The sequence below is a fragment of the Leucoraja erinacea genome, chromosome 25, assembly GCF_028641065.1.
Source record: "Leucoraja erinacea ecotype New England chromosome 25, Leri_hhj_1, whole genome shotgun sequence".
NCBI classification, from domain to species: Eukaryota; Metazoa; Chordata; class Chondrichthyes; order Rajiformes; family Rajidae; genus Leucoraja; species Leucoraja erinaceus.
Window position 1 is genome coordinate 20,140,615 of NC_073401.1, and position 25,823 is coordinate 20,166,437.

Sequence of the window (25,823 nt, forward strand, 5' to 3'; positions counted from 1 at the left end):
CAGGAACCATGACATGCCTTCTCCTGTGGAAAGTCTCACATTTCCTCTGTTGCCCAGACATTTGCTCTCACCCCATCCCTCTAAACAGAATAAAACTCTCCATGTCCTCATTGGTTATCCCACCTGCCTCCAAATCCAGACCATCATCCTTTGTTACTTCCACCATCTTCAATGTGATCCCACCACCAGGCATATCTTTGCCTTCCCACCCCTTCCCACTGTGCAGTGATCAATCCCTCGACCACCTTAATCCACTCACGCCTCCCCGCCCACTTCTCCTCCTTTGGCACTTGGTGCAACACTTGTTCTCACACCTCCACTCTCACCTCCATCCAAAGAGCTAAACAGATTGTCCACATGAAGCAAAGATTTATGTCCCCCTCCTCCACCCTTATCTGTTGTATTTGGTGCTCCCTATGTGGCCTCCTCCACATCAATGAGATCAAGCATAGTTACTTTGCAGAGCAGTTGTGCTCCATCTGCAATGACCATTCCAAGCTTCAAATTGCCAGCCATTTCAGTTCCCCTTCCCATCCCCACACTGACCACAGCCAGGGTGAGAGTCAAAGCAAACTAGAAGGAACTACACCTCATATTCCTCCTGTGTTCCCACCCGTCTCATTCTAATCTACCTTTGGTCCTCCCATTTTGTCCACTTTCCCACGTATGTTTTTGTGATTACATGGGTGTCCACTGGGCGCTCCGATTTCCTCCCACATCCCAAAGACGGAGTGCAGGTTTGTAGGTTAATTGGCCTCTGTAAATTGCACCTACTGTCACAATCCCTGCATATATGTAAAATACATTCAATACGCTTGACTCTTCATCTGAGGAGCAGGGTAGTGGAAAATAAAGCAAAGAGACACAAAGGGTCAGACTGCCCCTCAAGCCAACAGCTTGCCCGGGGTTGTGGTTTATTGATAGCTGCCATCAGCTCGTTGTATTTCACATGCAAACACCAGAACAGGGTTTCTGGTTTCCAAAAAAATCTTACACGTTTGTACACAAAGGTTGAGTCCAAATAGCTTTACAATTAAAACATGGCAAATATAAAAAAACAGAGATCATTCCTGTGACAGAACATTCAACAGTCAAGCCCTAACACTTGAATATTTTTTTGCTGCTAAGCGGTAAGAGATTAAAAACACTCCCTGTAAAAATGTGTAGTAAGTGCGCACCCAAGGGGCAGAAGCCCTTAGAAAAAGTACAATATAAAAAGACATTCAACACTAACTGGAACCTGCAGCTGGGAACCCATCATGTATTTTACATGTCTCCAAGTTATTCAAATGCAAATTAGATTTCTCTCAGGGACCTTGAAGCAATTGTCTCAAAAAGTTATCAAAAGTTAATACATGTTGGCCCCTCCTCCCCTCAGCATCTCAAGTGACCTTGGGCAGAATCTGCATTGAGAATGCACCACTCATGTTCTCAAAGCCTTTCGCTCACTAACACTGTCGTAATGTATGGAAACTTGGCAGGCAGATTGCACGCAGCAGCAGCCCCAGCCAACACTAATCACCCACCCGTGCCTGGTGTGGGGAGGTCATGGCAAGCAGCTCTTCAATAAGTTGCATTCTGAATGGCAACAATCCAATGGGACATGGTCTGACCCTCTTCCCATTCAACTGCAGATTACCTGCTGCCCTGCACTAGTGGTGTGTGAAGTGCTGGGGCCCCAGTGTGTTCAAGACTCGGTCTGCATTACTGAGGCTGTAGAATTGTATATTATGTTCATCTGCTGTCATGGAAACATATTGTATAAAACAATATTCCTGTGGCACTTTGTAGAACAATGTTTTCTTCAGTTATTTGGTGAGTGGGGGATCTTTCTCTGAAGTGACCCCATGGTTTATCAATACCTTACTAACATTGGGCTCTTGAAGCACACCTGCAAGTTTTTTTTAATCAATTTCACTCTTCTACCTACAAACAAATTCTAACCTCTTTCATATCCTAGAATGTCTTCACTCCACCGGTTCTGGTGTTGGCTGGGCCTTAATCTTCAGCTGCCAAGGCTGTTTGCAAATTCTCACCCAGAACCTCTCTAACAAACCACTTCCTCCATTGATGTTACTTCATAACTAGCATTTCAAAAGCATTTCATAGAAGCTATTGATAATCCTTCTGTATCCACCTTTACATCTTGTTCTATGAAATGGCTGACAATGTTTCGCATTAAAAGTGCCTAATCAATACAAGGCACACGGTTTGTACCAAAGCTCACTTGGGGACCTCTCCAAACTCACGCCCATTGCAGGTGGCCATTGATAAATGCAGGAGAGGGGCCCAGAGCAATATACCCACAGGACTGACAGAGCAACCAGAATCAGCATGTGTGCATACTCGTGTGTGTGTGTGTGCGCATGTGTGTGTGTGTGCAGCATCCATCCTAGATACTAACTTAGGCTCAGAACTATATTCTAGCAATTCATCAGTGCTATCCACATCTAGCAAATAATAAATATTTGAAAATGAAATGTTAATTTCAAGACCAGTTGAATTGGTGTAAATTGTGAAATAGCCAATGAATAAGTGACAGATTTGTCAGAATCACTTTGGATTTGGTGAACGTAAATTTTGTGGGGAATATGAACCCATTGCAAGCTTACACTGCTCTGCATGTTCAGTCGGATGTTGACTGATAGCTCTCACTGCTGCATCTGTGGTGGGCATGTATTGTGGGGATATATAATGCTGCAGTACCTAATAACAGCCAACACTTCATGTGAAACACTCCGTAATTCACCAACACAGCTCACGATAGCGTCAAAACGTACCGTGAATAGGACCAGAGCTTTAGTCAAAAGAATCTTACTCTCTGCAAAGAAACATCTCTGGCATTAATTGCTCTGTAAATACTGCAAAATCCTTCATGGAAAATGCCAGTAGACTTCTGTTGCTGCACAAACTGGCCAGTGGGTTCAGAGGAAGCCAGGAGCTGCCAACCTCCAGAATTCAAAGATGCATTTATATCTGTGTCGCATGCCTTGCACAAACGGCATCTTGCTCTTACCCTCTTGTTGTTCCAAACTCACTGTATTTTGCGTTAAACTCACTATGGTTCGGGCTCATAATTGGCAACCTTTTCAAGACTGAGATAATGCAAATCCAATCAATAAGGCTACAAAGGGGGCTTTCAGTTTCAATCATCAATACAATAGATTCTGCCGAGAGACTTAAAAATGTATTTTCTTACTGTCTCTCATTTTTTTTTCTCTTAAATCAAGTCTAATCTACTTTCTATTTCATTTTCAGTCACTGATTTGAATTCAATGAATTCTCCTCTAAGGCATCCCTGTCTTGTTCTGAAATTCCTGGTTTGGAAGATAAGTGAAGATGCCCGATACCCTGCTGCTTAAACCCATGCTGTTCTCAGGTTCCAACAAGTTATACAGCAACTTATAACCAATGTAAATATGCCAGAAAACATCTCACTAACAGCTCCATTCCAATAGGATCCGGCCCAGAACAATAGGAGTCAGACAGAAATGAAAGTGGACAGTTGTAATTTACAGACACTGCCTGCCATTCTCAGTAATGTTTTCTTGTCTGACACAACATGACTGGGTGTACAATCAGTTCTAGACACCGGAATAATTTATTGGCCTGGTGCTGGTATTTGCTGTAAATTATTAGCCAGAGACTCACCAGCAGGTTGAATGACTGGCTATGGCAGCAGTAATTTTGAGTTGGCTATCCATTCTCCTCCTGGGTCTTGGGTCAGGGCATACACTGGCTACACTTTCACATTTTCACTTTTGTTTTTAAATAGAGGGTGCACTGCTTGAACCTTCCCCTTCTTGTGAGGTGTCTCTCCCCCCAAAAAACCCTCCACTGCATCTTGGACATGATCCACCAACCATTAAATTATGAGAGACTTCAGTAGAGAAACCTCCTCGCTGCATAAATCTCACTCTTCACCCTCTTACTGCCTCCCAGTAACCTGGTCCATATTCCAGATATCCAGACCTAGGATTTGGAGCAGATTTGGCTTCACTGAGCTTTAAGATATACAGTCAGTTCCCTGTAACTAAAATGTCGACTAACATCATGCAAAGGAAACTAATATTTATCCATTAATGACTAAAAATGGAGCAAGGCAGAAAGAGATTCAGTATAAAAATGATGAGAAGTGTTTACTCTCCCCTGCCCCACTAGATTCATGTAATGCCCAACCAGCTAGAGTACATGGAAGAAAGTTAACTGAATGATCATGGAAACAAGTCACCATGGGGAGAAGTTAGCAGAATCTACAGGAAAGCTAAGTCCCAATCCATTCTCGTCTGTACTGCTTAATTCAAGGCCGTCTCTGAGGAGAGCAAAAAACCCAGCAAAACAACAGCAGAAATGCTGGAAATAGCGGCGGGCCCTCGGTATTTCTGACCCATCAAATTTTCACCATTCTCATTCCATTCCTTTTATTCCACCCGAGAATTGAGCTGGAAACTCTGCGAGGGACACGCTTGGTCAGAAAGGAGACCATTAAAATTATCGTGTATTGACTCTGACAGAATGCAGGTAAATCTGTTCTTGAAAAATAAATTAACATTTCTCTTCCAGAAAGGTCGGCGCCTTTGCTTGAAGTCAGAACGCAGGAACGCAAGCGAGGCTCAAGGTTTGGCTGCTCCTGCTGCCATGGTGCTTTTAATATTTACAACAGCCAACGCTAGCGGGAGAATGCTGCAACCTTATCCAATGAACTTCCTATAAAGTATCACGCACCCGTGCCTCCTGTAGAAAATCGTACTGCCATTTATTTTTACAAGTCTTCATCAGTTGGCTGCCCATAGCTGCAGCTTGAGAATCCACACCTCATATGTCCATGTAGTCATCTTCCTCATCATCGCTGTCACTCTCTAATGAAGACTCTTGGCTCGACGTCTCCAGAATTTCCAGTGCTGGCTGCCGAAGAGTCTCTTTCTTCACATTGGCAGCAGACTGTGCAGACAGAATGGCAGTCTGATGGAGAAAAAGGAGAGGGTCATTTAGGCTGGAGACATTGGAGACAGGAACATTTTGCAAAGCCAATTTTAAAGATCAGCTCCATGAACAAAGGCCGGATGTAGCACCAGGATCCACCAAAGAGAGGCAGGGTAACCACACAGATTTGTTCAAAGCACAGAATTAAACATTCAATAAGATGAATTGTCAAATAAACTAATAACACTTTAGAAACATGGGAAAGGTGAACTGCAAATGGTTTCAGTTAACATGCCTGAATCCTCTATCATGATTGTTGGTTTATGCCCCGACTCACTGGTAGGGCTGGATTGGTGGAACACAGCAAGGAGGTTGCAACCCTGAGATGACCACAACGCTGGACCTCATGTCTGGTATCAGGTCAGGATCCAGGAGACCTCCCACTGATAATAACACACTTTTTCAGCTGATACATCAGTGCTCAGTTGGAAGGTGTACAAAATGTTGTATATTTAGACTTTAGAGATACAGAGTGGAAAAAGGCCATTCAGTCCAACGAGTCGGCATCGACCAGCGATCACCCCATACACTAACACTATCCCAAACACTGGGGACAATTTTACCTACAAGCCTGTACGTCTTTGGTGTGTGGGAGGAAACTGGAGCAGCCAAAGGGAGAACGTACAAATTCTGTACAGACAGTACTTGCAGTCTTGATGTGGTAGGATTAGCATGAGTGCAGAAGAATAGAATTTAGTTATAGGGAAAGATTGACTAGACTAGATTTATTCTCACTGGAGTGGAGGAGGCTGAGGGGTGACTTCATAGAGGTTTATAAGATTACGAGGGGCATAGATAGGATAGATTGTCGCAGTCTTTTTCCCCCATAGTAGGGAGTCACGCACTAGAGAGCATAGGTTTAAGGTATGTGGGAAAAAAATTAAAGGAGATCGCACCAAAAGTGATATTCATCTGGAATGAGCTACTCGTGGAAGTGAAGAGGCAGAAATAATCACAACGATAATCACAACAATATTTGGACTAGTACCTGGATGGGATAGGAGTAATAGGTTAGGGCCTTAATGCAGGCAAATGGGACGGTTGGTGTAAACAACTTTGGCCGGTCCTGTGCTGTATGGCTCTATATGACCTGCACAAATCAGCATAAGGACATTCAGCTCAGGTGAAGCATTGGTTCGGCACAGGTAAAAATGTCTTTAAACTGCTCCACTGACACATCTCAGCAGGGTGCCCGTAATTCCTGTAACATCTTCCCAGTCAGTGGGCTATGCTCTGCATGAAATTGTTAATTTATTCCCACTTAGTGGCAAATTAATGCAGGTTCCCATGACCACAAGGAAGTGGACTCCAGGAGCTCCTACAGGATTGGACCCTTAAAGCTGGTCATACTCTCCTAGCTAAATTTGATTAAGATATTCAATTTTTCTGCATGAATGTCAGCTATGAGGCAGATATTAGTGAATTTTAAAATGTTCCTGTGAGCTTCAATGTGTTTCCCTAAGCATTACCTAGAGTTATAGGAAGAATTAAATTTACTTTCAATTCTTAATTGAGAAATCAGCACTATGTTGTATATAAATGCATCACATTATATACCATGGTGTAAATTGCTAATCCCACCATAAAAAAAATAAACAAAGCACCAAGCAATTGGACAGATTGTATTAATGCACTAACGAAAAGCATCAGGTGTTACGCTCATTAAAATCCTATAAACAACAAAAAACAACAGAAAAACAACAAATTAGATTAGGTGATCTGAATATTCATGTTTCTTTAGTAAGGCTATGCATTTTCAAACTTCCAAGTTGAGAGTATGTAGCATCAAACAGGAAAATCTTAGAATGGATGCTATTTGATCCCAGCTCATCAGTAGAGATCTCCACTCTGCACTGGACCACTTGGACAATAAAAACGCATATTGTTGTTCATATATACTAAAACCCTTTATATAAATACACATGATCCCACGCTGACTTCCTTCATTCTAGGATGATGACCTGTTTGATGATGTCTCTTTTCTCAGTCATTGAGGCCAACGTCTGAAGATCCTTCAGGAGGATAAACCTTCAGAAAGTGTCTAAACCTGGGTGCTTTCTCATAACCTGCATGGAAATATTGGCGGGCGTTTTTGTAGACACCTTCAACCTCACCTTACTGAGGTCTGAGGTTCCCGCCTGTTTTAAAAGGGCATCAATTATACAAAAAGAATAAGGTGACATGCCTCAATGACTACTGACGGGTGGCACTAACGAATACAGTGATTAAATGCTTGGACAAATTGGTTATGCTGAGATTGGTCAAGTCGTACTTCAGCAAGAACTTGGACCCACCACAATAATAGAGGATGCACAGGGGATGCAATCTCGCTGCCTCTCCAATTTGAACTGGTCCACATAGACAATAAAAATACATATATCAGGGTGTTGTTCAGAGACTAAAGAATGGCACTCAACATTATAATCCCCTCAACCATGTTGCCTAGATCAGGAAACTGGGTCTCTGCACATCCCTTTGCAAATGGAACTTCGACTTCCTCATCAACAGCACACAGTCAGCATGAATTTGCATTAGCACTTCCTCCTTGATCAGCACCATCAGCACAGGGTCACCTCAAGGCTGTGTGCTCAGCCCCCTGCTCTACTCACTCTTTACCCATGACTGTTTAGCTGGACACAAATCAAACTCCATCTTTAAATTCACTGACAACACCACCACTGTTGGTCAAATTTCAGATAATAATGTCATAGTATAGGGAGATCGATCGTCTGATTGAATGATACCAGAACCTTGCTCTCAAAATCGGTAAAACGAAGGAACTGCTTGTTGCCTTTAGAAGAGGAAGGCCATGGATCCACAAACCTGTCCGTTAGCTGTTCGATGGTGGAGAGGGTCAACAAATTCAAGTTCCTGGGTGTGAATGTCTCTGGAGTTCTGCCTTGGATCCAGCACATTGATGCAATCAGAAAGAAACCATCAATGCCTCTACTTTCTTCGCAGATTGAAGAGATTTGGTATGTTGATTAATATTCTTTTACACTTCGACAGTAGAAAGCATATTGGCTGGTGCATCAAGGCCTGGTTCGGCAACACGAACGTCCAGGAATGAAAGCAATTATAAAAAGTGGTGAATACTGCCCGGTTCATCACTAGTACTGACCTCCCCACCATCAAAGGGATCGATAAGAGACACTGTCTCAAAAAGGCAGCCAGCATCATCAAGGACCCACACTGCTCTAGCTACACTCTCATTTCACTCCTGCCAATGAGGAGAAGGCACAGGAGTCTGAAAACTGTATCATCCAGTTTCAGGAACAGTTTTTCCCCCAACAGGTGATTGAACACTACACACTTCAACTAAACTCTGAACTACAAACTGGCTGGGCTGCACTAGAGACTTTGGGCTTTGATTTGTTTCAGCACAAAACCGGATTTTTAAATAAAATCCCACTGTTTGTTTTGTTTGCTTATTATATTATCTATCGAGTGCACTGTATTTGCAAACCTGTTGTGATGCTGCTGCTGCAACTGAGAATGTAATTGTAACATTTATATTCCATTGAGAGAGAGAGAGAGAGAGAGAGAGAGAGAGAGAGAGAGAGAGAGAGAGAGAGACCCCCCCCCCCCCACTCCCCTCAGTAGAAATAATGTGTTCCTTATTTACTCCTTCAAAACCGCGGCTAGTTTGGAAACACTTTTCCAGAAAGTGGACACCGCATTCCCAGTTGCCTACATTATCAAGAAGGTTTGAAGACTTTCGAGGAACTGACCCCCAGTCGCTTGAATCAGCTTGGCCAAGATGACATTGGGCTCTAAAATGCAGGATTACAAAAATAATCTCGTCAGGGCAGTCAGCCTTGAGTATTAGCTTACCTTTAATTTTTGCTTGGTCTCCTCAGACACACTACCTTTTGGTGACAAGAGGGTGGGGGTAGGTGGTGTGACTGTTATCTCTGGAGGAAACTTTGCCACAGACGATGGGATGAAGAGTTTTGGCATGTTTGGCGGGACACGCGACTTTATCCGACTGCCATCCCCTTTGCAGGTCTGGGACGCTGAGGTTGTAGAGGGCTCACTTACGGAGCTGGAAGCTACAGGGAAATAAAGGTACATTTGGTGAATTACTGCAGTTGCACATCATCGTTTTTTCAAATAAATCAGGCTGAGGTACCTCCCCAAATTGGGAAGCTTTATTTTTAATTGATCTGTACCATAAACATTTGATGCCAATTAACATTCCACAAAGAGATCAAGCCCCGACAGTCTTTTAACATTTAGAAACAACTTTTCCATCCTTCAGTCCATTGAAACCTTGCCCATGCAACTTGAATACCACCAACGTCATTTGCCTGTGACTAATTTTGATGTGTTTAAGCAGGAACTGCAGTCTCCCAGTTCCTGCTGCTGAAAAACATCCCCACAGCATGGTGCTGCCACCACCATGCTTCATCATAGGAATTGGCCAGGTGATGAGTGGTGCCTGGTTTCCTCCAGACATGACAATTGGCATTCAGGTCAAATAGTTCAATCTTGATTTCATCAGACCAGAGAATCTCCTTTCGGCGCCTTTTGGCAAACTCCAAGCGAGCTGCCATGTGCCTTTCACTGAGGAGTGGCTTCCGTCTGGTCACTCTACCATAAAGGCCTGATTGGTGGAGTGCTGCAGATATAGTTGTCCTTCGGGAAGGTTCTCCCATCTCCACAGATGAACTCTGCCAGAGTGACCATCGGGTTCTTCCTCGATGGCTCAGTTTGGCCGGGCAGCCAGCTCTATGAACAGTCCTGGTGGTTCCAAAGTTCTTCCATGTAAGAATGACGGAGGCCACTGTGTTCTTCGGCACCTGCAATGCTGCAGAAATTGTTTTATACCCTTCCCCAGATCTGTGTCTCGACACAATCCTGTCTTGGAGGTCTAAGGACAATTCCTTCGTCTTCATGGCTTGGTTTTTGTTCTGACACTGTCAACTGCAGGACTTTATATAGACAGGTATGTGCCTTTCCAAATCATGTCCAATCAATTTAATTTTCCACTGGTGGACGCCAATCAAGTTGTAGAAACATCTCAAGGATAATCAATGGACACAGGATGCACCTAAGCCAAGTGTCATAGCAAAGGGTCTGAATAGTTATGTAAATGTGATATTTCAGTTATTTCTTTTTACATACTTTGCAAAAATATTCTAAGCACCTGTTTTTGCTTCTTCGTTCTGGGGTATTGTGTGTAGATTGATGTTAAAAAAAAAATGAATTGAATCCATTTTAAAATAAGGCTGTAACGCAACAAAATGTGGAAAAAGTGAATGGGTCTGAATACTTTCTGAATGCACTGTATTATAGTGAATATTACATTGTATGAACATCATGCTGAATACCAGACATAAGCCCACATGTAAATTTTAAGCAAACTAGCCTCTTATCCACTGCAGGGAATGTAACATTGTGTACATTATAGAAAATACCAGTCTATTGAAGGATATAATTACAGCTGTGTACATTATGGAAAATATCCTCCTAGTTTATGTTATACGGGATATATCTAAATATTATGGAATTGTAATTTCTCATGGACAGTTATTGGTAGAGGGAACAAGTGGTTATATCCATGGAATTGGAAGTAGCAACTTTGGCTTTGAATTTATCTTCATATTCTTTTAATGTTGGTAAGTCTCTGCTGTCCTTTGTATCGCTCATTCACCAGGATCTGTGCTAAAACAGTATGGTTTTTTTCTCTGCCCTTTCATATTTAGTCATGCTGGACTTCTGATGTGATACTGATAATCTCCTGCATCCACTGGGATGCTGTTTTGCAGGGAATCGCTGGCAGTCACCTGCCTACTGCCGTCTTTGGACCAAGGCTATCAGCAGGTCGTGAGCAGAGTGGCCCCAATGAAACCCTATCAGGGCTTTCGTGAAGTTAGTGATACACAGTTCAGAAGGAACATTTGGTACAAGTTCACAAATCACAATTGTTATTATTCCTTTTGTTCAGAAATTAAGATCTCAGGGATGTGGAGAGATTTAGTAAGAGCTCCAATGAACTGAAGTTTAAAATCTCAATAACCTGCACTCTAGTCTGCCCAGTTTTCTTCATTCTTACTCTACTTGATTTTATTTTTTTTGTATGTCAACTACCTGATATGTTTGGTGTTTTCTTGTTTATTCTTAATACATTTACAATGTTTACTGATTTCAATTTTTATTTATTTTATAGGTATTAAAATAAAAATCTATACCATGTGAACCCAAAACTGCTTTAGGAAATCACGAGAAGCAACCAAGAAGCAAAAACGATGCACGATTTTCAGTGAACATCTAACACAAATTGCTGTATTATATTGTATTATACCAGGATACACAGATATAATTTAATACGTTGGAGTCTTCATGGTTTCCAAGTTAGTGGCTTGTCATTTAAAGACCATTTTGCAGATTGCACTTTAGAATTCAGCTCTGCCATAACCTCGGCTCTGAACAGAAAGTCCAATTACATTTAACATCCACACTCTGCTTTTTTTTAATTAAATATTTTCAGAGATTTGACATAGTGGCATCTATCAAATCTCCTAATTTGAAAATCCACCAACTGAAGTGGACAAAAAAAAAAAATTTGGGTGGCTCAGAATTAGCTAATGAAAGCCTTGTAACAAAATTCAGCATCGGGTGGCTACTCCATTCCGCAACATTACCCAGTAAATGAATGTTGCTCAGCTGTCAAAAGTGATCAACTTTATAGCAAAGGAGAGATCTGTTTGGCATTTTAGCCTTGATTCTGGTTTTTAATCAATCAGCTCAGATTAGAGGCCGGTCCAATAGATTTCATATATTGAAGGGACAATGACGTTGAGATTGTACTTTAGTCAACGAATGAAAACAATGCATGTGCAGACATTGGATATTCCCAAGTGCTCACATTTCTCCCATCGTCTCCCAGCCCCCCCCCCCCCTCCCCCTCGCCCTTCTCCATTCCCCACCTTCCCACACTGCTGTTGCCGTTGATTGCGGGACCTTGTGACATTGTGAGCAAGAAGCAATATGCCACTTGTCGAGGGAAGAGGACTCTTCAAGGGGGACCATGTTATGCTCCCTCCAACGGCAGGCCTGGCTCACCCACCGCGGAACTGGGAACCTGCCCGGAGAGGGAAGAAACGGAGAGGAGGATGGAGGGAGACAGCGGCGAACGCTGGATAAATGACCCTGAAAGAAGAACCCGGGGTCTTGCCTTCTGTGCCATCGCGGTTGATTGTGGGAGCCCCCTCCCCAGGGAACCAGGGCTAAAGCAAGCTGTGAAAGAAGATGGACAATGGTTCGCAAGACAACCGGAATGGTGGCAAGGGCTGCAATGGGCCTTTGTGGCCCATTCCTTTGTGGTAATATGGCGCCAAAATGGCACCTCTTGCATACAGAATCAGTGGGCTGTTCTGTAGATTCCGCACTAATTAGGAGAATGGGCTCACATATGATCTTGCTGATCTATATGCAAAAAAAGTATTTCACTGCACCTTGGTACATCTGATAGTAATGAAAGTATTGAACTATTGAACTTTCACCCGCTCAATCAGTTTGATGGGTCTTGACCCAAAAAATTGTCTGCCCATTCCCTCCACAGATGTTGCCTAATGGGCTGCTTCAGCACCTTGTATTTTGCTCAAGATTCCAGCAACTGCAATTTCTTGGATTTTGTGTCTCCGTTGTATTTGACTTGGGTTGTTGTGTTAAACATGTGGCGCACATAGAGCTAATGCCAAAATTGATCCATTGCAAAAAAGCATGAAATTGGGCAAAGGCACAGTAGACCCAGCATTAGAGTTCTTTACTAAAATGGGAACCTCTTGCTTTAGTGCAAGAAGATTCACAGACTCGTTTCAGCATGTGACGCAGAGATAAACTATTTTATTACTAAAACCCCTGTGTTCTCCAACACATTGGTTTGTCAGATTTTCACTAAACAGACAAACAGATAGCATAATTAGTGTGCCTGCAAACAGAACACAATGCCACATGATAAAGAGCCTGGAAACACTTCAGCAGCTACTTAGTAAAGATTCATTAGGTTTAACGCTTTAGCATTTTGAGAGCACACCCTTGGAGCAATACATTTGGCAAGATTGCTAATGTTCAATTTTATGAAGTTACCACATTTCCTTTGAGTTGGTGCCTATCTGATTCCATTGCAGGAGAGGACATCATCAGTGAAAGGGGGGTACACAAAAATGCTGGAGAAACTCAGCGGGTGCAGCAGCATCTATGGAGCGAAGGAAATAGGCAACGTTTCAGGCCGAAACGTTGCCTATTTCCTTCGCTCCATAGACGCTGCTGCACCCGCTGCGTTTCTCCAGCATTTTTGTGTACCTTCGATTTTCCAGCATCTGCAGTTCCTTCTTAAACACATCGGTGAAAGGGGACTGTGTGCAGAGTGAATGCACTGCCGATGCTGCCTCCCTTTGCGTGTCTAATCTTGTACGATCACACAGGTTCATGATTGACCTGCATTTCTGCACGCTGCATTTCTGTAGATAGTTTCTTGTGCTGGATGTACTCACTGTGACTGGAGCAGTGGTCCGGTCGAGACCCCTCATTCTGTTGAGTGTAATTGCCCTCTTCCTGCCAGCGAGAGGTGTCATGGGATGAAGCGACAGTCGCCATTTTCATCTGCTGACACAGGCTCTCCTGATGCCGATAGCTTAGCTCTTCTATAGGCTCCTCTGAATCCTCATCTGCAAAGCATGGTGGAGAAGACAGAATCGCCCATCAGTTCTTTTATGTTTGATGCTCTCTAACCCACTCACTAGTGGCCAGAAACCTGACCAATTGATGTCTGTTTTATTGTGCCATTCATCTTGGCACACGTTTCATTTCCCCATTGTACTTCCTGACATCATTAATGTGCAAAGATTGCCTTAATTACTTAACGACAGCAATCTAGTTAAAAAGTTTGCAACATATAACCTTAAAAAATAACTGTTAATAAAACAAATGATATATCACCCTCAAAGTAATCAACAATGTGGGAACTCAAGTTTCCCCCATCCCCACATTAAAAAGCAACACTACAGGATTATTAAAAACCATATTGGTGCCCTCTGTAAAGATAGTGAGGTCTATAAACCGATTCACAACGCGTTGGCAAGTGGCCCGATGTTGTTGCTGCTGGCGGGAGCTTGGGACATTGTGTCAAGGCGGGCGGCGGGAGGGGGGGGGGGGGGGGAAGGGGGAGGTCTCTCTCAGGACTCTGTTATCTTCTTCCCACTGAATTCTCCGCCCGCACCTCCATCACAACCACAGAATGCCATAAAGGAACGTGTAAAACGCTGACCCACTTCTCTAGGTCAGTACGCGGAGAGTGTAGACGACCTGGTGTGCGGCATTGTCTTGCGAAGGCACAGTACACATTTTAACAGTCTTGGAGGACAGCAAAGCACAATAGTGATCTCTTAAACTAAGGATGCTCCGAGGTTGCATAGACGGCACCAATATTACGTTGGGCAATGAAGAAAGGTGCATGACTGGGGAAATGGTGAAGGAATGGCTGATGGACTTTAACTCCAGCAAGTTCATATTGGGAAGTTAAATAAGGCCATGACATACACAATGATTGGCAGAGCCACGTGTAAAATAATCGAACATAGAGATTTTGGGGTACAAGTACCGAGTTCCCTGAAAGTGGCAACACAAGTCGAGCAATAAAGAAGGCATATGGTATAATTGCCTTCATCAGCCGAGGCATTGTGTGTAGGAAAAATAGACACAAAATGCTGGAGTACCTCAGCGGGACAGGCAGCATTTCTGGGAGAGATGGAATAGGTGATGTTTCGGGTCGAGACCCTTCTTCAGACTGGAGAAATGGATAGTTAACGTTTAGTCCAGTTATTGATCTGAAATGTCTTTTTTATAAACCAGCATCTGCAGTTCCTTATGTCCACATTGAGTATAAGAGTTGGGATGTCACGTTACAGTTGTACAAATTGTTGGTTAGGCTGCAGATGGAGTATTGTGTGCAGTTGTGGCCGCCTATCTATAGGAAGGATGTGATTACACCAGAGAGGGTGCAGAAAAGTTTCACAGAAATGTTTCCTGGACTGAAGGTTTGAGTTATAAGGAGGGACTGGCTAGGCTAGGGCTGTGGGCCAAATGCAGGCAAATAGGATTAGTGTAATAAGACAATTTAACTCCATGAATCTATATTTAATGAAAAGACTAGTATTTACATCCTGAAGTTCTTTACAGCCAAATAATTACTTTACTGAAGCAAATGATGCAGAAAATACAGCAGCCAAATTGTGCAATTTTCACAAATAACTGTAATAAAGAGATAATATCAGTGATGTTGTTTGAGAAATAAATATTAACTAATGTGCCAGGAGAGTTCCCAGCTCTTTTCTGAAGTATTGCTCTGGGACCTGTTTGAGACTTTAGTTTACTGTTTTATCTGAATGACAAGGTCTCAGAGGGTACGATGTCAGAGGGGAAGCCCAGATTCCCAGCTCGTGTTCTTGTTGTGGGGCACTCAACCTTCTGACTCCCAGAGTGGAGCACACTGAACTTGAACATGGCTGGCAAAATTCTGTGATACGTCTTCCACTGTCATTAAGCATTTCAGGTTTAAATTCCAGTCTTGTGAAGATGGCTTATTATGATAATCACAATGATTTAAAAATAATTTTAAAAAAAGGCAATACTACAGGCTCTTCCAACTAAATGTATATGGTACAAATAGAAATAAATGGATATCATCAGGCAACCATTGTTGTCTGATGATATTCACACACAAAAGACGTTGCAGGGTGACCAAGGCTGGAATCTAAATACTGTAAGCCGGTTATAATGGACCATAGAGATACCACCAGGGGGCACCATATGATGTCTATTGTCATTTGGCAGGCCTGTTCGACTATAACCAAAATCCATTATAATAAAGGGGTCAGTTAAAATGACATTTGGTTTTGAGCAAATCAGTGTATTTTGTAATCCTTCTTTCCTCATTCACCAAACTTTGTGCAAACTGTACTGTGCAAACATAAAATGTGGTTTGTTATGTGCAGCTTTGTGCCAGCCCTTATTCCCCAAGTACTGACTCATTCCCTCTGTCAGTACTCACACCTTGTCAAGCAGCCCGTTGTTGCTGACCACTTAATTAATTGCTACTTGACACATGGAACACGTGACAATAAACTCTTGAATCTTGAAAGAAACAGTAACCTCAAATTAAATCAAATACTAAATACAAACTCAAGACTCAATTTTAGAATAGGATCACTCTGCCACCAATTGCAACACATCTTAAATTCACATGTAAGGCCTTGGTAATTAAAATAATGTTGGAAAATGATGGGTTTGATCCCATTCGTAAAGAGATGGCTTTGAGATAAAGAAACAGGTTTTCATAGTTATCATGGGAAATTGTTAAAAGTTAACGATTCTCACATTCAAAAATTTAAGATGTAAATCAATAATGAAAAGTTGGTTTAACAGAATGATTTCAGTTAAGAATATTTAGCGTGTAGACTAACTAAGAAATTAGAGGACTGAGGGCCATATATTTTAAGGATTAGTGAGCTAGTGCTCAACAAAAGAGTAAATTGAGCCTAAAAAATATATTGTTCGAACTCTGCAGTTTTGTTTATTAAACAGTAGGCTCACCCAGATACAGTGCCCTCCATAATGTTTGGGACAAAGACCCACCATGTATTTATTTGCCTCTGCTCTCCACAATTTGAGATTTGTAATAGAAAAAAATTACATGTGGTTAAAGTGCACATTGTCAGATTTTAATAAAGGGTATTTTTATACATTTTGGTTTCACCATGTAGAAATTGCAGCAGTGTTTATACATAGTTCCCCCATTTCAGGGCACCATTATGTTTGGGACACGGCAATGTCATGTAAATGAAGAGTCATGTTTAGTATTTTATTGCATATCCATTGCATGCAATGACTGCTTGAAGTCTGCGATTCATTGACATCACCAGTTGCTGGGTGTCTTCTCTGGTGATGTCCATGAATCGCAGACATCTCTGGATGCCTTCTACATGGTGAAACCAAAATGAAATAAAAATAACCTTTAATAAAATCTGACAATGTGCACTTTAACCACATGTGATTTTTTCCAATTACAAATCTCAAAGTATGGAGTACAGAAGCAAATAAATAAATGATGGGTCTTTGGCTCAAATATTATGGAGGGCACCGTACTTCCCATTAATGGTAAAGCACTGGCAGTTCTGCCAATATCTGGACTCATAAACCTACACAAATCTCTGCCTGAAGGGAAGGAAATTTGGAGAAAAATCTCTGCTCTCTTCCTGTATGAAGTGGGTTATAACAGCATACTCTCTGCAACTATCTCACTGCTATGGCGTACTGTTACCAACTCTATGCATACTTTCTCCAGATCCCATTTCACCAAACCTGTTTGCCCATTGTACTGATATGTTGCAGCTCAATATTAATTTCCATTTACCCTACAGCTGCGATTTAAATATCAGTTTGTTTTCTATCCATAATCCCCTCCAGCCATAAAACACATAAAAATTCCGCAAGTTGTTTAATTCCATTTGGTGCCAAACCATGGCGCCTCTCGCATGGGATCAGTTTCTGTACAACTTGCTACTTGGGGTTATGCTTAGATTTGGCAACACTCAACTGAACTGTTTGTAAGAAAAGATTTTCACTGTGCATTTGCACTTCGCACATGTAACAATAGAAACACCATTGAACCTCTGAAACCACATTTAAAAATGACCTGAGGAACATCACCCCTAAGGTAATGGATGCATGGAACAAACTGCCAGAAGAAGTGGAAAAGGCAGGTAAAATTATGACCTTTAAAACACATTTGGCCAGGTACATTGTTGGGTAAGGTTTTGAACAATAAGGGACTTTATGAGGTTATTCCTCTGGGTTTCCTTTGGTTCCTGAGTTTCTGAAGTAACATTCCCAAATCTTTTATGTTTTCATCTAATGCAACCCTTCACAAAGGCACCATAACTTATGGCTGTGGATATTTTTTTCCGTGAAACACATGGGTGAGCTTTTCTATATTATAGACACTATACAAATCCAACCTGCAGTCGAGTTTACCTTGAGTGAGATACGCTGTGCTGGAGTGCGTCTCTGATGGAGCAGCAGTTTGGGGTTCGGAATCCCGCACGGTCGGCAGTGGTGTGACATCGGCACCTCGTGGGTCTCCCTGGACCATGTGGCTTAACCGCATTTTAGATTGCAAATCAGTTGGCCGGGTGCTCTCAAGCAGCGCTGCACTGGGCGTCGTCAAAATGGAAACAGACTGGGAGATGGTGCTGGATGTGGCAGGGAAAAAGGTTTCCTTACAGTCCTTGGAGTATTTTGGCGTGGTTGGCGTCTCTCCTGTCTGCAAGAGAGGTGAATGAAAATTAACTCTTTTGTTAAAAATTTTGTTGCAATATTCAAATTATACGCACACCAAGTTTTTTTTTTGGGGGGGGGGGAATAAGGTGATATATTTATCAGAACAGGCAACTGTGGAGAGAGAAACAGAGTTAACATTTCGAGACATTAAACATTTCGAGACATTAAAAAAATATAAACTGAGGTTCATTCAAAACAAATTTCGAATGTCACCCGAAGGGAAGGGTAGAGAGAATAAAGGGACTATCTGAGATAGGGTAAAAGACCAACAGAATAAATGATATAAGCATTGGATCTGAGGCATGCTGGTAAGCTGGTCCCATAACTGGGATAGTGATAAGAGGCAGAGGAGTGATGGATGGGTTATTTTTTCACTGGAAGACTGTAAGAAGTGATATACTACAACAAATTATGCTCCATTGCTTAGTTTTTGTAACATATTAATGATGGATGAACAAAGTTGGTCTGATTAGGTCTGCAAACACTACGAAAATTGGCTGAGTTGTAGATCATGAAGAAGTTATCTAAGGGGACATAATTAGTTGGAAAGTTGGGCAGAACTGTGACAGATAGGATTGAATCCAGATAAGTGTGAGGTAATGCGTTTTGTGAAATCAATTTTTGACAGTGGATATAAATGATAAGGACCAAAGAGTGTTGATGTACAGAGATACCTTGGGGGGCAAGTAAATCGTTTGATGAAAATGTCAATGTGCAGATGTATAGTAGAGTGAAAAAGGAATTTGATACGTTGCTATCATAGCCATGGAATTGAACATAAACATTGGGACATCATGTTGCAGTTGTGCAAAGCATTGACTATACTGCATTTGTATACAGTTCCAGTCACCACGAGGCATGAAGGGTGTGGTAACGAGGGAGAGAATACAGAAGAGATTCACCAGGATGTTGCTTGGACTGGAATGGATAGGTTGGGTTTATTTTCCCTGGAATGTAGGAGGCGGAGAGGTAACCATGTAGAGATTTATAAAATTATGAGGGGCATGGGAGTCTAAAACTAGAGGGCATTTTTTAAGGTGAGAGGGGTGAAATTTAAAAAAGATCTAAGTTTTTTTTCCCCACAGAGGGTGGTAAATATCTGTAATGTACTCCTGGAGGAGGTAATTGAAGCTGGTACAATTACAACGTTTAAAGGCTTTTGGGCAGGTGCTTGGATAGGAAATTTGTAGCCTTCATAGGATTAGTATAGAGAGGCTGCACTATTGGCATGGATGAGCTTGGCTGAAAAAACCCACTCCTATGGTTCGAAGATATATGATTCTCAGACACAAAATGGTGGCTGTGCTGGCTTTATAAAGAGATGAAATATGTCATATATATATGCAGACCTTGCATCCTTCTGCTATCATATTTATGTAGCATCTTGCTATGGCTTTTATCATACTATTTGCTGTGGGCTTTCTCACAACCCCAGCCGTGGCTTCAGCCAACACAGAATGAATGCACAACCAGTGCTTTCCGACTTTTCAATGCTGCAGTTATATACACAGCACAATGAGAATCACGGAGGGTGTAGATGCACAGGGTAGATGGGGATGCAAGTCACAGTAAATATAATACATTGAGTCATAGAAACATAAGGCATGGTATTGGGCCAATACCTTGTCCAAGCTGACCATAATTATCTCATTTGCCTGCATTAGGCACGTATCCCTTTAGGCCAGTCCTATACAAGTACTATCAAATCGCCTTTTAAGCATTGTAGTTATGTCTGCCTCCACCATCCCCTCTGGCAATTTGTTCCAGATATTCTTCTCACACAGTGTGGAAAGTCTATCCTTCAAATCTCTTTTCTATATTTCCCCTCCTGCTTTAAACCTATCACCTCCAGGAGGATTCAGCTCATTCCCAGGTTATGGCAGGGTTCTGCTCCTGTGTTCAGAACTTGAATAGTTCACAAATCTGAAATGCAGCCAAGTTCCCGAATAGCACAGTCGATAAATCCATACCGCTCGTCTCGCAAATGCCCGCAGTACATATATTGGACCTTTACAATGAGTGGCGTAGAGGAACAGATGGAGCTTCATCCTTAATAGGTAATAGGCCAGATCAATGATGTGGCTAAACAGACGCACAAGATGGCCTCAATTAGCCAAGGTATAAAATACAAGGGCAATGAGGTTATTCCTTGAACTTATTAGATAGTGTATGAACAGGGAAGATGTGGTTACACTGTACAGAGGAAACCTACAAAGGCATTGACAGAAAAAAATGTTACCATGAGAAAAGATTGGATAAGGTAAGCCAAGGGAGATTGAAGAAAAACTAATTGAATATAAAATCACAAAGAATCTAAATAGAGTAATTAGTAAGAACATCATCTCTTCCCCACCTAGCACCTCCAGCCAAAAACCAGGGGCATGGGTTTATTGATTAACAAATTAGAAAAGGCACATGGAGAATCATTTTCATCCAAATATCGGTTGGGGTCTGGAACTCACTACTTACAAGGGTGCTAGGCAGGTCCTCTCGTGTTTGGATATGTGGTAACAAGAATTGTGAGCTGCTGCGCTACCAACCCAGTGGTAAAAGGTAGATTTAGCCTTCGCAGCCACATAGACAATGGGCCAAATGGCCTTGTTCTGTGTTGTTAAATTTTAGGCCTCAACACTAATAGTGTTAGTGGCCTAGACATACCTTGCAGATTTCATGTATCTGTCAACGTCATGTACCAGCAGTGTACTATGTTTACATATTCTGTGGGGCTGCAGCAAGTAAGAATTTCACTGTTCTATCTGGGATATATGACAATAAAACACTCTTGACTAATATACCAATATTCGCTTGCTGCTGCTTCTCTTAGCTTATGACTGACCAAGGGTAATCTTGTGGGGAGGACAACAAGGATTAAAGAGGGAGTGGAGGTGGGGGAGCCTGAACACAAGAACATTCATCATTACATTTACCAACAAGTTACCTGGTCAATGAACAAATACACATAATACGGCATTAGGATACAGCAACAAACTGGGTCCTGAAAGATCACTGCGCTACATACCCGACATTTTGCCACATACTACTGCCATCCAAAACAAACAGCTTGCTCATCATCATCCACATCCAGTAAAACTCATGGACATGACTGCAGTGTTCCAGAGCTGGCTTTCTGCAGGCTGCCTGTAGAATCCTGGTCACCTTGCCTGATGTATAGCCCACCTCTTTACTTCAGCATGACTTTCTAGTCTTCTGGTCTCTCTTCCTACGACACAGGATCTGAAGGCTACCTGTAAATCTGTTATGTCTACAGTACACCTCTAGCGAAGGATGACAAGGGCACCATGGCAACCATTCAATAGAACCAGCTCAGAGGCACTCGAGGCACCAGAATGATTAAAACCTCTCAATCTACATGGCAAATTTCAGAAAATTGACATGGCAGGACATTTGTATTTTATTCATGTGAAAAGAAAGAATGGTTTAAAATTGAAAATGCTGCTCACTCTGTGAATGCTTAAATTGCCATAAATCAGCCTGCCGTTAATAACAAAATAGGGATTCCTCTTTACACAAACTCCTTGCCACATGGAAGGACCTGGAAGGTGCAACAATATCTGTTCACTTTCACATTGAGTCCAGCTGAGAGGTAAATTACCCTCCGAAAATACTTGATGCTGAATGGTCATAAACTGGTTATAGCAACGACGATAATTTAGATGCAGCAGGTAGAACATTCTAGAGCAATGAAGGCAGTGAGTGCCTGATAATAACTTGTTTTTCATAGTCTGTTTTTTTCTCATGCAGATTCTGTACACCAAACCCCACATGGTAAAACAAGTGCTTGCTTTGCGGCAAATCTTGCTTGTGGAAATTAAAATCTGACACACAGGCACTAAAAGCTAAAATGTTGAAATATTTTAACAGCATGCTGCCCAGCATCATGCCAAGCTCTGAAAATATACAAAGTGCTGTGCCTGGAGCGCGCTTAAGCTCTGCCAAGGGGCATGTTTGAACAACAATTGTGATGCAAGGTCTGAATCAGCAACGCAAGGCTACTAATGAACACGGCAATTCCACGCTCACGTTTTAAACATAAACAATGCACGCTACCTCATGCTCAGGCTGGCTGGTGGAGCTACGTGAATCTCAGCAAGGTTCTGTATGCCTTGTAGCAAGAGTGGAGAGGTCCATGCTTACATGTCAGTACGCAACATAAACGCACTGCCAGGGCCAATGGTGGAAGCAGACATGATAGCAACTTATTAAGAAGCACTTAGACAGGCACATGTAATGGGGAGATATTAACCGTATGCAGGCAAATGGGGTTAGTTTAATATGGTATCATGGTCAGCACAAACGTCATGGGTCGAAGGGTCTGTTCCCACGTTCCACTATTTGATGTTCCATGTTCTTTAGCTCAGTGTTGAGGGAGCTTTGCACCAAGTCCTGCTCTTTGCACAGAGCATGGAACCATTTTATCATTCTTGCGCTGTCTACAAATGCTCTCAGTTCCCAGCACCTTCAAGAGCCTACTTTCCTTCTCTGGTGTTGAAGTCACAGAGCATGGAACGTCCACATCTGCGCCAGGTGCGTCGAGATGGGGCTCCTAAGGGACCGTGTTAGGAACCTGGAACAGCAACTCGATGACCTCTGTCTGCTCAGGGAGAGCGAGGAGGTCATAGAAAGGAGTTACAGGGAGGTGGTCACTCCAAGACCACGGGAGACAGAAAACTGGGTCACAGTTAGGAAGGGCAACGGGCAGAGGCAGGGAGAGGCAGGGACTGGTGAGTACCCCGGTGCCTGTACACCTTGAAAATAAGTACTCATGTTTGAGTAAGGGTGGGGGAGACAGCCTACCTGGGGGCAGCGACAGCGGCTGGGCCTCTGGCACAAAGATCGGTCCTGTTGCTCAGAAGGGTAAGGAAAAGAAGAGGAGGGCAATTGTAATAGGGGACTCTATAGTCAGGGGGTCGGATAGGCGATTCTGTGGACGCAGACAGGAGACCCGGATGGTAGTTTGCCTCCCTGGTGCCAGGATCAGGGATGTGTCTGAACGTGTCCAAGAAATCCTGAAATGGGAGGGAGAGGAGCCTGAGGTTGTGGTACATATAGGTACCAACGACATAGGTAAAAAAAGAGAAGAGGTCCTGAAATAAGAATTTAGGGAGTTAGGTAGAGAGTTAAGGAGAAGGACTGCAAAGGTAACAATCTCAGGATTACTGCCTGTGCCACGCGACAGTGAGAGTAGAAATGGAGCGAGGTGGAGGATAAATGAGTGGATGAGGGACTGGTGCAGTGGGTATGGATTCAAGTTTCTGGATCATTGGGACCTCTTTTGGGGAAGGTGCGACCTGTACAGAAAGGACGGGTTGCACTTGAACTCGAGGGGGACCAATATCCTGGCGGGGAGATTTGCAAAGGCTACTGGGGAGACTTTAAACTAGTATGGTTGGGGGGAGGGACTCAAATTGGGAAAGCTAGCAGTCAGTGTGTGAGGCAGGAGGCAGAGAATGGTAGCACTCTGACCCAAAATGTAGGGGAGAGAGAGAGAAAAAAACAATAAACAGAGAATAAGAGAGGGTGGGTTTCTTAAATGTGTATATTTTAATGCGAGGAGCATTGTAAGAAAGGTGGACGAACTTAGAGCCTGGATTGACACCTGGAAGTATGATGTTGTGGCGATCAGTGAAACATGGTTGCAGGAGGGCTGTGATTGGAAACTAAATATTCCAGGATTTCGTTCCTTCAGGTGTGATAGAATTGGAGGGGCAAGAGGTGGAGGTGTTGCATTGCTTATCAGGGAAGATATTACAGCAGTGCTTTGGCAGGATAGATTAGAGGGCTCGTCTAGGGAGGCTATTTGGGTGGAACTGAGAAATGGGAAAGGGGTAGCAACACTTATAGAGGTGTATTATAGACTGCCAAATGGGGAGCGAGAATTGGAAGAGCAAATATGTAAGGAGATTGCAGATATTAGTAGTAAGCACAAGGTAGTGATTGTGGGAGATTTCAATTTTCCACACATAGACTGTGAAACACATTCTGTAAATGGGCTGGATGGGTTGGAGTTTGTAAAATGTGTGCAGGATAGTTTTTTGCAGCAATACATAGAAGTACCTACTAGAGAAGGGGCGGTGCTGGACCTCCTGTTAGGAAATGAGACGGGTCAGGTGGCAGAGGTATACGTTGGGGAACAGTTCGGGACCAGTGATCACAATACCATTAGTTTCAATATAATTATGGAGAGGGTCAGAACTGGACCTAGGTTTGAGATTTTTGATTGGAGAAAGGCTAACTTTGAGGAGATGCGAAAGGATTTAAAAGGAGTAAATTGGGACAGTTTGTTTTATGGAAAAGATGTGGAAGAGAAATGGAGTACATTTAAAGGTGAAATTTTAAGAGTACAGAATCTTTATGTCCCTGTTCGGTTGAAAGGAAATAGTAAAAATTGGAAAGAGCCATGGTTTTCAAGGGCAATTGGATATTTGGTTCGGAAAAAGAGAGATCTACAATAATTATAGGCAGCATGGAGTAAATGAGGTGCCTGAGGTGTATAACGAAAGTAAAAAGAATCTTAAGAAAGAAATTAGAAAAGCTAAAAGAAGATATAAGGTTGCTTTGGCAAGTGTGAAAGTAAATCCAAAGGGTTTCTACAGCTATATTAATAGCAAAAGGATAACGAGGGATAAAATTGGTCCATTAGAGAGTCAGAGTGGACAGCTATCTGCAAAGCCAAAAGAGATGGGGGAGATATTGAACAATTTCTTTTCTTTGGTATTCACCAAGGAGAAGGATATTGAATTATGTGAGGTAAGGGAAACAAGTAGAGTAGCTATGGAAACTATGAGATTCAAAGAAGAGGAAGTACTGACACTTTTGAGAAATATAAAAGTGGATAAGTCTCCAGGTCCGGCAGGATATTCCCTAGGACATTGAGGGAAGTTAGTGTAGAAATAGCAGGGGCTATGACAGAAATATTTCAAATGTCATTAGAAACGGGAATAGTACCAGAGGATTGGCGTACTGCGCATGTTGTTCCATTGTTTAAAAAGGGGTCTAAGAGTAAACCTAGCAATTATAGACCTGTTAGTTTGACGTCAGTGGTGGGCAAATTAATGGAAAGGATACTTAAAGATAATATATATAAGCATCTGGATAAACAGGGTCTGATTAGGAACAGTCAACATGGATTTGTGCCTGGAAGGTACATGATTGACTAATCTTCTTGAATTTTTTGAAAAGGTTACTCGGGAAATTGATGAGGGTAAAGCAGTGGATGTTGTATATATGGACTTCAGTAAGGCCTTTGACAAGGTTCCTCATGGAAGGTTGGTTAAGAAGGTTCAATGGTTGGGTATTAATGGTGGAGTAGCAAGATGGATTCAACAGTGGCTGAATGGGAGATGCCAGAGAGTAATGGTGGATGGTTGTTTGTCAGGTTGGAGGCCAGTGACTAGTGGGGTGCCACAGGGATCGGTGTTGGGTCCACTGTTGTTTGTCATGTACATCAATGATCTGGATGATGGCGTGGTAAATTG

General features: G+C 42.4%; 1 protein-coding gene across 3 annotated transcripts in view; it reads right to left on the reverse strand.

Moving 5' to 3' along the window:
* Positions 1–871: 871 nt before the first annotated feature.
* The window catches only part of cabin1 (calcineurin binding protein 1), a 218,712-nt gene continuing 193,760 nt past the window's right edge, over positions 872–25,823 (reverse strand). For all 3 annotated transcript variants that reach the window (XM_055655959.1, XM_055655957.1, XM_055655960.1), the window contains exons 33-36: positions 18,022–18,310; positions 13,485–13,658; positions 8,818–9,035; positions 872–4,962 (exon numbers count right to left, since the gene is read on the reverse strand). In XM_055655959.1, the coding sequence (XP_055511934.1) occupies positions 4,816–4,962; positions 8,818–9,035; positions 13,485–13,658; positions 18,022–18,310 (828 nt within the window). In that variant the 3' untranslated portion in view covers positions 872–4,815. The remainder of the gene's footprint in view (positions 4,963–8,817; positions 9,036–13,484; positions 13,659–18,021; positions 18,311–25,823) is intronic.